Source organism: Bidens hawaiensis, unplaced genomic scaffold, assembly GCF_021521415.1.
Source record: "Bidens hawaiensis isolate Kalapana, Puna unplaced genomic scaffold, B.hawaiensis_p1.1 tig00043453_1, whole genome shotgun sequence".
Classification (NCBI taxonomy): Eukaryota; Viridiplantae; Streptophyta; class Magnoliopsida; order Asterales; family Asteraceae; genus Bidens; species Bidens hawaiensis.
Window position 1 is genome coordinate 114,020 of NW_027497699.1, and position 14,320 is coordinate 128,339.

The 14,320-nt window shown below is 37.0% G+C and overlaps 2 protein-coding genes across 2 annotated transcripts; one reads left to right on the forward strand and one right to left on the reverse strand.

Annotated features, from left to right (window-relative positions):
* The first annotated feature begins 7,162 nt into the window (after positions 1-7,162).
* On the forward strand, positions 7,163-8,739 carry LOC143594286 (large ribosomal subunit protein eL37x-like). The gene is made up of 4 exons (XM_077073629.1): positions 7,163-7,306; positions 8,041-8,176; positions 8,393-8,494; positions 8,574-8,739. The coding sequence occupies exons 1-4, from the start codon at positions 7,163-7,165 to the stop codon at positions 8,618-8,620; spliced, it is 429 nt and encodes a 142-aa protein (XP_076929744.1). The 3' UTR covers positions 8,621-8,739.
* Positions 8,740-9,725: 986 nt separating this feature from the next.
* LOC143594288 (GTP-binding protein At2g22870) lies at positions 9,726-12,345 on the reverse strand. Its single transcript, XM_077073630.1, has 4 exons — positions 11,894-12,345; positions 10,748-10,817; positions 10,388-10,550; positions 9,726-10,245 (listed from the first exon to the last, which is right to left on the reverse strand). Exons 1-4 carry the CDS (start codon positions 12,327-12,329, stop codon positions 10,027-10,029), a joined length of 888 nt encoding a protein of 295 aa, XP_076929745.1. The 5' UTR covers positions 12,330-12,345; the 3' UTR covers positions 9,726-10,026.
* Between the last annotated feature and the right edge of the window lie 1,975 nt (positions 12,346-14,320).

A 14,320-nucleotide genomic window follows, 5' to 3' on the forward strand; every position in this document is an offset into this window, starting at 1 on the left:
AGACTTTAAACACCTTGAAATCACAACCTTCGTGTATTTTAAGTTTCTTTGTCTTTTCACGGAGGTCGTTTTCAGCAGTCGAGCTTTCATTACTCGCTTCTTTCTTTTTCGGTTCTTTCTCTTTCTTACTTTCTTTCTTTTCCGACTCCTTCTTAGATTCTTTCTTTGAAGTAGCAGATTCACTTTTACTTTGGCTTTCTCTTTTGTTAGAATGTGAGGTAGTACGGCTAGGATCATTTTTCAAGATTTCATAAATTGGACCTACAGCCTCTTTTATCAGATCGCGGATACCAAGCACATAATTTTGTGGTATGGCTTGTATGTTTCCCGCATTTGCGTTTTCTTGCATGATTTCCTCAATTGTCTTTCGTTTATCATTTACTTGGGTTTCTTGATTACTGTTTGCTTTTGAGATGCTATTACATGAATAAAACAAGATTTCAGAAAAGACACACTTTATATTACATTATTTATCTTACAAGAAAAAGATCACAACTACTACAACAGTACGCCACAACGATTTCTAATCCTTAATCCATTTTGTAACAAGATTTTTCATATTGTCACATTTCTTAGCTATCTTTCTCCCAATCTTCTTTTTGTCCACTCTCTCATTCCTCAGCTCGTCAATCACTGCATTTGACGGGTTCGGATATCCCGTTGGTGCGGATGTGACTGGGAAGAGATAAGCATTCTCTTGTGGATAGAGATGCGGGTTAGCAACGATGCATGCATTTCTTCATCGGGAATATTATTGGTATAAAACTTCTCGATGAGATTTGCTTCCTCCCGAATCTATTTTGCTTGTTGGGAGATTGAAGGTCTCGGTCCTAAGTATGGAGAAAAATCGGGATTCTCGTTCTCCTCTTACTCGGGATCCTCCTCGATCCTCATTGGATTCATAAGGGTTCTTGATTGGTGCTTGAAAAGTTATCTTTTCATGAGGCATTGTAACCCGCATTTTTGGTTTCCGACTTGGTTCAGCAGTGGTCGGTGGGATCTGGTATTGATAACCCATTGGTGGTTATCCGAATTGCCATATCCTTTGGTCATAGTGACAATTCATCCAGCTTGATGACTCCGATTCAGTTTCCTGCTTGATTTTACTCTGCACCTCCTGTTCCTCGGAAGGATGGTATGTTGGAATGTCGGAGAGGAAATACTGGGGAACGTTGTCCTCGGTATTATCAGAGATTTCGATTGGACATTGTTGACTGCCTGGGAGATACACGGGTTGGCTCCCATATGGTAACACCGGTTTGATTGGTTGATTGAGATTGAAAAAACTAGTATAATAACTATTGCTACTTTCCATATCGGAAGGCTCTAGAATGATTGTCGGTATTGATCGAATGGCTACTCGGTGTCTATCACCAAAGTAGTTAGTATAAGACATCTGCACTTTAGTTAGATTAGGGATAGGAGATTTACCAATCCTATCTTATCCCTATGAATAATAATGATAATAATGGTTAAAGCCTAGGTACTAATATTTAAATACCTAATTCGCTGAAACCGATGGCTCTGATACCAACCTGTCACACCCCGACTTAGGGCCTAGGCGTGTGACCACAAGTTGGTACCTGTTTCGTAAGCATATCAGAGTTTATGGGTAAATTTTAGCGGAAGACTTTAGGTTGAATATAATATTAATTTACATTGAAAATTTACTCGGGAATCAAATACCCGAGTATGATTTTACAAAATATATGTTTCATATTACAAGGATTTTTATATAAAAAACAGAGCCATCTTGTACGCGCTTCTATCTTCATTAAGACTCAAATCCTTGTTAATGCTACTTAAACTTAATTACCTGCAATGGGTTGGAAAAAAAATACGTCAGCTATATGCTGGTGAATACGTAAGACTCAATAAAACATTTGAATGACATTACAATACAAATATAGTTTTCTCTACAAGCTCAGCAGAAGCATTTCTACTTCTGGTCTATGTACCACTGCCCTACACACAATTGTTCCCGAGCCACGTAGCCCTTACTGGGAGACTACTTACGACCATTAGCCCGCGGCCACGTAGCCTTGGAATGATTTAGGCTGAACGGTTATGTTTGGATCCAGACACATGTGTAATCAGTCTGAGTTGATTTTATTATCTACTTTGTATTATAACGTTTTAGAGATCACAAGACCTCATGTAAACATTGATTGACTCGTTAAGACAAACACCCGTTCGTCTCATTGAGTATAAATATATTTGACTGATAAAAAGGTTAACGTATTCACCTGTACCGTCGGTGTTGAAAACCATGAATGATTGATTGATTGTGAATGATATTTAACCTATACATAAATAGGTTGTATGAATGTTTTGAATGATGTTAAGCTATGATTGTAAGCTTAACCTTGAAATCGTTTGTCTTTGATTGTGAATGAAAACATTTGTTTTATGTGACGTTTGATATAACATGCTTTGGCCTAATAGGTTCTATCACGTTGGTAAGTTTCTCCAGGTAAGTAAACGGGTCCCTCGGTTGATTGGGATTTATACGAATTACTTTTCCTTAGGCAAGAAACTTACTACTAGTGATATCCCCCTTCCAGTTACTACATGCCCGTCAAAATATATCTTTTGTTTAACATTACTTTATCATGAAGTAATGTCCATGAAAACATGATTGTGAATGATTTGTAAAATACGATCAAGGTTAAAGGCCATAGCCTCGATTGAAAGTCTAAGCTATAATTCAAATAACTTAAACGTAAACCATACCTTAATGCGGACACTTAGATTGATAAAAAAGGCAGGATCTTGATCTACTCGCTTAAGTGATTGCTACTTGATTATAACTTCGTTTCTTGCAAGAAATACTAGAAAACAGCACGTCGGCTTGTTACGACAACGAGGTTTGCTTCCCAAGGCTATGTGTGCGTAAAGAAAGGTGTTTTTGGGATGAATGGAGCTTATGCCCGTCACCCCCCTTTTATAGCCGAAATTGGACCCCATCGCTGTACGCGATGGGTTCTTTGGAACCTGTCGCGTACCGTGACGCCGCAATATTACGCCGCCTTATGCGATGGTGACACGTGGCATGTCACAACGTGCCACGTGTTGACACGTCGTTGGACACGTGTCCACTGACTCAGCAAGCCCATCGCGCTACGCGATGAGTTGATTGTTACCCCGTCGCGTACCGCGATGGGACAAAATTTTCAAAATTTACACTTTTGGTCCCTGTACTTTCTAAGTTAGTATATTTAGGCTTAAATTAAAGAGGGTAAAAGACGCGGTGTTACAATTCACAATCTGGATGTATGGATTAGCTACCCTGCATCACCTCTGTACTTAAAATGAACCATCTGGACTTCGGGTAAATCTGCATTTATGTTTCTGATTATATTAGTTAATTTATATGTTATGATTTCGGAAAATTTTTGCACTTACTTTAAATGTGTTTTTTTTTTTAATACTTAGCCCTTTTTACTCAAGTAAAATTAGCCATTTTTATTACCCTCTATCCGCTCACTGGGCAAGTTTTGCTCAGATGTACTTTTCGTGTTTTCCTTCTTATACGTCAGGTTACCAAGACATTTGGGGATGGGTAATGGAAGAGTGCTCGAGAGTATGAAAAGATTTGTACAATTAATGAAAAGAACTATATCGCGCTTCCGAATAAATTGTTAGGCCTTGTAATGTAATTAATTAAACATTTATGGAATTATGTTTTTGATCTGATTCTATAATAGTGACACGTCAGCCTTGGCCAGGTTGGGGTGTTACAGTAAATCTAGATCTGTACATAACTGTTAAAAACGAATCAAACGCAACGATTCTCAGCTAAATTCGTTAATGTTTGATAGGTTAATTGTTAACCTAAAGATCCGGGTATATAAATGGATTTATCGCACCATTAAAAACGAACTAATTAACGGTTTAGTTATTTGAGGTTTATAGGCGACATGCATACGAGTAGATTGATACCAATTTTGTGTTATTTAATCAAGATTTGAGGGTTAATCGGAGATCTGGTATATGTTGACTGTTTTGGTGTTCTTGGCGATTTTGACTTTGACCTCTGAGTCAAAGTTTTGGATAAGGTCTGATGCTAATTCGTTATATCAAACGAATCGCTGGTAATTCGTTAAACAGATATAACGAATGGGATACATCCATGTGTCTTGATAACGAATGAACCCTTAATTCGTCTAAATGAGTAACGAATGGCACTTGCCATTCGTTATCTATCCATTTGCTAAAAAAAATAACGAATCAGGCTATGTTCATATAACCAATTAGGCTATGTTCAGATAATGAATAAGTCTTAGTTCTTTATAGCGAATGACTTGGCGAATTAGATAATAATTTAAAATCCTAATGAAAATTGTGTTAAGACAGTTAATGAAAATAAATTTTTTCCAAGCTAACCTGGCAGCCTAACCCCAGCCAGAGGCTCTGCCCTTTGGACCCCGCTATGGGCTGCCGCCCCTAGAACCTCGCTGCCCCCGGACCCCCTTTCGTTGAGGTTACAATTATACTAGAAATACGATATGGGTAGTGATAGTAATTGATACGCGTAATTATTATACAGTTAGCTGAGAACAACTAAAGAAAGGAATTACCATTAACTCCGAACGTAACCGAATTCAGGTGAGTTTCTAGCCCCATCTCCTTGTTATGTTTTCGAGGTTGTGTGCATACTCGATGCGATTAGTTAATACACTTACCTTAAGTGGTAAATGAATGCATTCTATGATTTTATGTATGAATGAATGCTTAACGGTACGTGAACAATCTATGAATATTGCATGTGCCGCCAGGTAATAGTGTGATATGTAAATGTGTTTACGAATGATGTATAAATGATATGTGAAAGTTATGGAGAATGTTAAATGTATGTTTGAAAGTAGGGATGAGATCTGGACTGTACCGGTACCGACCGGTCCCGGTCCCAAAAATCGCGAATTCTTGGTACCGGTACCGAAATATTCGGTTCGGTACCGGTACCGGGATTGAAGGTAAAAATTCGGGAAATACCGGTTCCGGTACCGATTTCGGTACCGGTACCAGTCCCAATTTTTCTCATCCCTATTTGAAAGTACATAAATTTAATGTATAAAGAAGGTAATGTATGGTTGTATGGAGGTTTGCTTAAAGGGTTGCATACCCTAATAATATATGTGAAGGTTACAGGGTTGCATACCCTAATAATATATGCGAAGGTTACAGGGTTGCATACCCTAATAATATATGCGAAGGTTACAGGTTTGCATACCCTAATAATATATGCGAAGGTTACGGGGTTGCATACCCTAATAATATATGCGAAGTTTATAGGGTTGCAGACCCTAATAATATCCGTGTAGGTTATACGGCGAAATGCTCTTTAAAACGTGTAAGTATGTATAAAAAGTAAGATAAACATTGAAAGTATGAAAGAAATAAAGGAAGCATGTATGTATGAATGAAAGAAAGATGACAGGCCAAGTACGTAATATGTATCTTCGGATACGTATGTATGTAAGTAAGTGAATGATTGTATGTTTCCTGATTAACTAGAACTCACTCAGCGTAGCTTACTTTTAGTATGCACGCGGGTAAATAGACTGAGGCAGCTGGCTTGAGGGGGACACATGGCAGGATCTGAAAAGGCTGGCATCTGAAGATTTGTCATGATGTTTTAATAACTATGTTTTATGTTATGTTTTAAAAGAAAAGTTATGAATGGTTGTAATGAATTGTTGACCTTTATTGTTCTTCCGCGAAAGTTTAAATTCATTATGATATTAATAATTGTGTTTAAGAGTAAATTCAACGCTAATGTAGAGCACCGGGAACGGGGCCTTACAAGTTGGTATCAGAGCCAGGGCCGGACCGATGGTATTAGGTCCTGCGAGGATGCTGTACCCCTAAGGGGGGTGGATTATGACATCCCACATCGGTTGGGAAAGAGAACTAAGCCTTCTTTATAAGGAGGTGAATACTTTCTCCATCATAACGCGTTTTGGGCGCTTAATGGTAGTGGATGAGAGGAGAATTCCACAGTTAAACGTGCTCGGGTGGGAGTAGTATAAGGATGGATGACCACCTGGGCAACCAAAAACAAATCCGTGAGGCGATGGTGGTACGTCCCGGCCAAAGCGAACAATATTATGGTGCGGTGGTAGCTGGGCTGTTACAATATCAAAATAAAAAAAAATTTCAAGTTGACATGGCAACTCGACCTCAGCTATAGGCTCTGCCCCTTAGACTCTTCTACTAGGAGCACTGCCCCCGGACCCCCGCCAAGGGGGCATTGCCCCCGGAACCTCCAATACTTAGGGGCTTCGCCTCTAACGTTATGTTCATGAGATCATTAAACTAAAGAAAGGAAATTAAAAGAATCATTTCCCTTCTCTTTCTTTTCATTTCATTTTCTTTTCTTCGCTAACTTTCTTTCCATCAATTTCCTTTCAAATTGGAAGAAAACAAAACCTTCCATTTTACCCTTACTTTTTTTCATTTCAATTCCTACCTTTTCTTTCATTTAAATGCTAATTTTACTTGAAAAAAGATCCCAACATCACATGTAGTGTACATTTAGCATAATTATAGTAAAAGTTATGCATAAAGCATAACTGTATTAAAAAAAACCTCTTAAATGCAGTAACTCTTGAAAATAAAATTTAAACACATCTATTTTGTCAATAACTAAAAGTTCAAGGGCTCAAGCGTCAATACTTGAATATTTAAGGGCTAAAGTGACAATAGCTGAAAAATCAAGGGCTAAATCATCTAGCTTAAAGTTTAAGGGCTAAATTGTCAGTATTTGAAAGTTCAAGGGCTTAAATTTCAATAGCTTAAAGTTCTACGGCTAGATGTCAAAAGTTGGAAGAACAAGGGCTAAATGAAATTTGAGGGCTAAACTGTCAATAGCTGAAAGATCAAGCGCTAAACTGTTAAATGATAGAGGGTTAAGATGTCACTAGCTGAAAGTCCAAGGGCTAAAGTGTCAATAGCTGAAATTTTGAGAGCTTAAGTGAATGTATGTGCAAATCGAGGGCTAAACTGTCAATAGATGAAAGTCTGAGTAGGTGAAAGTACGAGAGCTAAAGTGCAAATAACTAAAAGTTGAAGGGCTAAATTGTTCATAGCTGAAAGTTCAAGGGCTAAAATTTCAATAGCTGAAAGTCTGAGGGCTAAACAATCAATAATTCAAAGTTCAATGGCTAAACTGTCAGTAGCTGATTGTTTTAAGGCTAAATTGTTTACAGCTGAAAGTTCAAGGGCTAAAGCAATAACTAAAAGTCTTTGGGCTAAAGTGTTAATGGTTGAAAGTTCAAGGGTTAAAATGTCAATAAGGGCTGAAGTATCAATAACTAAAAGTTTAATATTAAATTGTGTTAAAGCATTCAAAACAACTCCCTCAAATTGTGATAAAATTATAAGGTAGGGTTTTGAGTGGTTGTGAGTAGATGTGAGAGAAAAGTTAGTGACTTTTTGTAAATTTGGGGAAACGTTTGCCTACATTTATTTTTTTTATAACAAAAGAGAGAAATGTAGTGATATATAGTGTAATTAGAGATATGTATGATGTACCTGTTGGGAATACTCTTAAACCCCTAAATACATAAAAGATTAGTAAGAGCATTAGCATCCATTTTCCATTAAAAACCGCGAGTGAGACTTTTATAACGTATGGAGTATTTTAGTGCATTGTTAGAGAGAAAATAAAGTGATTTCTTAGTATATTTGAAAAGTTATTTATCTTTTTCAATAGTTTTTTGAAAGTATGTGTGTGAGGAGGAGAATAAAAGGGTATAAAAATGTATTATTTAATTGAAAAGAAAAATAAAAGATGTATTAAGAGAGAAATAATTAGGGGCAAAGCCCAATGATGAGAACCCTACTCGGAGGATATAAAAGCCTAAACGCATTGATTGATTCAGTCGTCGGCGAGCTAGGGTTACATACATTTGTGAGGAGGAGAGATGGTAGATTCATTCTTATTTTGTTTTGTTGTTGATTGATTACTTATCTTACTGATTATAATAATTGTATGTGTTAGTATAATAATAATAATAATAATAATAATAATTGCAGGGTAAAGGAACAGGTAGCTTTGGAAAGAGGAGGAACAAGACGCACACCCTCTGTGTCAGGTGCGGCCGCCGCAGCTTTCACTTGCAGAAGAGCAGATGCTCTGCTTGCGCTTATCCAGCTGCTCGCCTCAGGAAATGTATGTTTTTGTTTTACTTTTCTGCTTGCTTGCTTGCTTATAGAGTTTGTGATGCAGTTGCTATTGTTCCCACAAGTAATAATTTTATCTGCATTGTTTTTCATTTTTCACATTCCCATACTTGTTGATTTATCATCCACCAAATTAGTTGTGGTTGGATTGCGTTATTCCTTTTTAGTTTTAAGAATGTATTTTCCTTTGTTATTCTGATTTCAGACAACTGGAGTGTGAAGGCAATCAGAAGGAAGACTACTGGAACCGGTAGGATGAGGTACCTTCGTAATGTTCCCCGTAGGTTCAAGAGCGGTTTCAGAGAAGGTAAACCAGCACTAGTTTGCTCTCTCAAGTGTTGATTTATTCATTTTCTTATTTATCTGTCTGTGTTTTCTTAAAACAGGAACTCAAGCAACCCCAAGGAGCAAAGGAGCTGCTGCCAGTGCTTAGGTTTTGAGGCGAGATTTTTATGTATTTGGTGTTTTAAGCAAAACAAAGATTTGGATTTATGTTTGTTTGTTTGTTTGCTTAATCAATACAATTGAAATGTTTGGAGTTTTTGTTTTGTTGTTAGAGAAGGCAGATACTTTCTGTTCAGTTTTTGACCACTTTTATGCCTTTAATTGCTAGTCCATTATTTAAAAAACTCACAATTAAACCGACAAACTAATTTACATGCTTTCTATACATAAGATAGAATCTGGTTTTTTATCTAAACCAGACGCTGGTTTGATTTGAGTTGTACAAGACCTGTTCCAAACCGCATACGAGTTCAAACTGGTTTCTACCAGGCCTGTTCTAAACCAATTTCAAGCTCATTTTAGTTTGTGACAGAATTGTTTTGAGCTGAATACATTTAAGTTTTGTTTAGAGTGTATCTGTTTCAAACTGGACAGAGACCAGACCTATGAGATGTTTGTCTGGTTAAGTTATTGTAGAATTTGAGCTTAACTTTCTGGTTTCTTGTTCTTCAACAGGAATTAGTAATATATCTTCTTAAATTTTCATGTTTGTTTGGTACTCAATACTTACGAATTGAAATTGGTTCTGTTGAAACCGAATCATCTTTCATCGGTTAGTTTCCTATCAACAAAATTGGTGGTCTTCATTACTAGCTTCTTGTTAGTGTTAAAGAATAAGTATGAGGCGTTCATGCACAAGAAATGTTGTCAAAGTAAGATGATAAATTTTAAGAGTCAACTTATCTTATCTCATTGTTGATTAACAAGTTATAATAAAAGAAATGTCTAGATAAATTAAGATTGAAGATGCAGAACAAGAAGGAATGAACCAACTGAAGTAGATGAGTGTAATACTTTTGTTAGAGGAGTTTATTGTCGTTTATATGCAATTTTATGTTGCATTCCATTTTTTAGAACGACTTATGCTGCATTCCATTAGGACTTCAATATGAGAGTTTGTTTTAATAATTTCAATTTATGATAGTGGCATTGCATAATTTATAAAATTACTTTATTTGAAACTTCTTTTCTTTTATTTATTTATTTTACATTTTTAGTATCTTATAAAAATACAACGAAAAATAAACAAAAACTTACAAAATGCAATAAAGGATTTTATCATTAATCACTGTTTTCATTCTATCAAGTGATAGTCTTAGAAATCAAACATGATCATGCCAAACAGTAAAGGATTCCATTCCATTCTACCAACCAAACACATCACATAATCCCTTTTAACATATTTCAACCTTCTAAAGCCAAACCAACCGCGGTTTCAAAATCAACAAGTTAAGCGCACACATTAGAACATACCTTTGATTCCAAAAAGACAAGACAACTTGTAACCCTGTGTCTCTATGAATCAAAAGAAACCTATAACTCTGGAAACCTAACTCAATGCTTGAGCCAGTAGTTTCTAAGCTGCGCCATGTGCAACAATATTTCATCCCGACCTTGATTGGTAACACTGCTAGTCATAATCCATGGCGGTACCGCTTCAAAATACTCGCTAATTAAATCTTGAAAATCTTGCACGTTTTCTTCAGGGTGCTTTCCACCATTCTTTTTCTTTTTCCGCTTATCACATTTTGTAAATATTATCGTCATTGGAACCTTACAAAACAAAACAAACTCAATCAAGCCATGATAATGTCCATTATGGTGTGTTTGGATGTCTTTAATAACCACTTTCAAAACACACAGCCAAACAACCGATATCACTGAACTGAACTAGGATTAAGAATATACAAAGTACCTGGTTCTGACCCAGCCAACTTGCATATTCAAGGTCAATCTTTTTGGCAGGAATGCTAGCATCAATGAGCAGGAAGACTGAGACCAGTGTTGACCGGTTTAGAAAGTAGTCTTTGGTGAACTTATTCCAATCTTTTCTAAGTTCATTTGGTGCTGAGGCATATCTGTCATAAAAGATTTACCAAATTAATCAAGTAAAGTTAAAGAAACAAATTTGAAAAATTGATGGTTAATTCAGAATTTATCACAATCTATTATCATAACTGATAAGCACAACTAGGTGAACCCTGCTTCATTTTACTTTTCACATGTATATGATCCACATTTGGATTGATTTTATATATTTTAAAATTAAGCGTACCCGTATCCAGGCAAATCCACCAAGTACCAACTGTCATTAATTCGGAAGTGATTGATGCATTGTGTTTTCCCTACAAAACAAAGCAAAGCATGAAACGAAGATACATTTTGGATCTTTTTTCTTTTAAAAAAAACCAAAAAATGGTTAAATAAATATGTTAGAACTTTGTTCTAAACAAAAATAATAACTTTGAACTTGTCACAGTTGCAAAGGTAAAAAATATGTAAGTCAATGAGATAAAAGGACACCATACATTGTATTCATAAGTGGTTAACAATTTATGCAATCCGAATATGTAAAGAATTCATCTTCATCACACATTAACATGATTAACATCAGCATTCAGTTATTGTATATACTGTAAAAGATAATGGACTACATGGTATCGAAATTGCGTATTTAGACCGGAGGGGGAACCCTCAGTATATAGGAGACAAGAAATCAGAAATATACCCTAAATTAACCTAACTTGGGCCTGCGGGCTAAGCATAAACAAACCCTAATACTTACATTAGAAAATGTTGCCATTGTACTGTTATCAATGCCATTTTAGAATAATAACCGGATTTACTTAAGACCAAATGTGAAAATGAAATAAACATTGATATGAGTTAGAAGGTGTGGAGTGCACACTCGTTCAGAACAATTTTGATTTTGAGCACCATTGAACTGGCTCTAAGGGGCGAAGCTCCTAGACCATGGGGGTTCCCCAACGGGGTCTAATGGGCAACACCCCTAGAAGGGTTCAACTGTTCAAGGGAGTGGGCCCTATATAAACTAATTATCTGATTGTTGTTCACTCAACCGGCAATATGTTGCGTTAGTGTGTCCCCTATATACATGAAAGCATTTGGTCTATTTTTTAACAGATTTACAGAACTTTCTGTTTTATCCAATTATTAATTTCTTACATTCGAAATGCTCCAATCTGAAAGCGAGAGCACGATTCAGAAAGCTATCGAGGGCACCTTTGGAAATACGAAACCCACAGAAAAGTGAACATGGCTGCAAGCTTAATAACAAATATTTTCCCCTACATAGGTTTGAAACAGCTTATGGGCCAGCCAGAACTTAGAGCCTAAAATTTCTTAAATTTCAGTTCTCAGAGACATTTAATCAAACAGGTGGTGTGCAGTGCATAGCTACCTGGCTTCTTGGAAGTCAATGCCAGCTTCTTCCTCCTGACAATGGAATTAAGCAACGAGGACTTGCCGACATTCGAGCGGCCCACAAGGGCAAACTCGGGCGAACCATCACTGGGACAGGCCTCCGTCTCCACACTGCTCTTGACAAAGTCGGCCGAAATCACCTGAGCATCCTTAGCATACTTGCTCAGCACAATATTGGAGCCTTTCAAGATTCTGGGTGGTGTTTCTGATAATATTTGGGTGTCTGGAGGGATAAAGAGCTTGTCTTGTGGAACCTGCAAGTGGGTTTGTTCTGGATGTGTGAAATCTTGAAGGGTTGTGGCTGTGAGAGATGAGAGTGTTGTGAGGGTTTTGGGTTTTGGAGAGAGGATGAATCTGGTGAAGAGTGAAGAGGAGTGATGGTGAATTGGGGCTAAAGGGAGGAAGAATGCCATTGTTGTTGATGCTTTCTTCAATTGCTTATTTATTTATTTATCAACAAAGGTTGGGAACAAAATACATCTTTATGCACAAATTTATACTAACCTCACTAATTATATTTGCAATGACATCTCAGTTTTATATTTATCCATAGGCTTTTCATTTTCGCTCACTTCAAACGTGTGTTGTTATTAGAGTGTTTATTTGTCTCATAGTACTTTCTCATTTCAAACACTTTGTACGACCACTTGATTTTCTCTCTCTGACACAAAATAATTCCAAATTTATGATAAAAAAAACCCGACGTTCATTGGCTAACAAGGTCAAAGTGTAGTGGTGACAAGGGTGGGCGGTGAAGGGTGGTGGTTGTGGGGTTAGGGTGTGGAGGGTGGAGGGTGGGCTGTGTCTCAAAATATCACAGCTCCACCCCTAATCTGCCACCGTTATCACCCATTCTCGGTTTTTGCTTACTTGGTCTTCTAGCACTTCAGTTTCTGGATGATTTGTTATGAATGACATTAGCTTTGAGGTTTTGCTATTAATGCACGCCAGGTGTTTGATTAAATGCCAACACTAATTTTTTTTTGTTTTTAATGATGTTTTTAGTTTCTTAATTGATTTATGAGGGCCTGTGGTGGTGAGCATGGTCCTAGCTCGGCCACGTGGATTTAACGTTGCCCCTTTAAAAATATTTATTTTTGCAAGGATGGTATGTTAGGATACAAGGGGTACTCCAGGTTATTTATGCATTTCCCGCGGGATCATTTCAATGTAAAAGAAAGGAAATATCAGTTAAAGAAGTGTCTTGCTTCGGACTTGGAACTCTACAATGACATTGTCGAAACCTTGCTCTTGCTTAAGAACTGGCTATGCGGAGAGTGCATGGGCCTGCATGCCTTGAATAGGTTTTGTTGGCACGAAAAAGAAGTGGTTGAATGCACCTCACGTGTAGGAGGCGACTTTGATTTTGGGGATCCCTCAACCCCGCGATCCGCAGGTGGAACTTGGGAGTGGTTCGTCGGAGACAATTGTGGTAGGTGTCGCTCTCCTTGAGCGCATCCTCGCCCTTCCTATTGCTACTGTCAAGAGTATCCCGCCCGCGTGCCGCATGGATTTTGCCTAGGCCTTGTCAGGGGGGCTCCGTAAAGTGGTGGATGCCCCGGGGTCTATTGAGGCTTGGGTTAAACTTTTGTTGTTGCCTCACTGCACGTTACGTGTTGTCAAACCGGCTACTAGGCAGGAACGAAGCTCGGATAACAGGAAATCACTTCAATGTAACTCCATTATGCGGGCTTTGGCTGGTTGGAAAAATGGGGCATGTTTAGAAGAGTTGGTGCTACCCCTTCTTGAACTCCCTGTGATGTGTGATGACCAAGTTAAAGAATGGAAGCATATGGTGATATTCAATAAACTATGCACAAGAATGGTACAATATGGAATGGTAATGATATAATTGTTGATGACATAATTGAATACAATATAGAAAATTATGTGGAAAATATCTGAATTTTGTGCGTTAAAATCTCAATGAGTAAAATTTTACTCGTGACAAGGAAGTCTATGATGGATAGTTATAACTTCCTAATAGTATATTGTATAAATAGTTGGTCAATATGGAAGGAAGTTCATGACAAATTATATATGCATGAAGCATTTAAACTAAAATCTCAAGAAATTTATTACATGAAATTAACAAGTTCTATATGTGGATTAAAAATGGCCAAGTTAGACATGCTACAATCAACTCGGCGATTATCCCGGGGTAAAGATATATGAATATGATATATTCAATCTATGTGTTGACTATATTAATATTAAATCAACAATATCATGTAGATGATTGCATTGTATCTCATAAGAGATGGTATGCGAGTTTAGCATTCGTATAATAATTTTTTTATCAAAATTCCTCTAAAAGATGTTGGAATATTAAAATATGGATGAAGTTCATCTTATATAGAATTTTAATATTGATCAATCAAACTTTATTTTAATAGAAATTCTT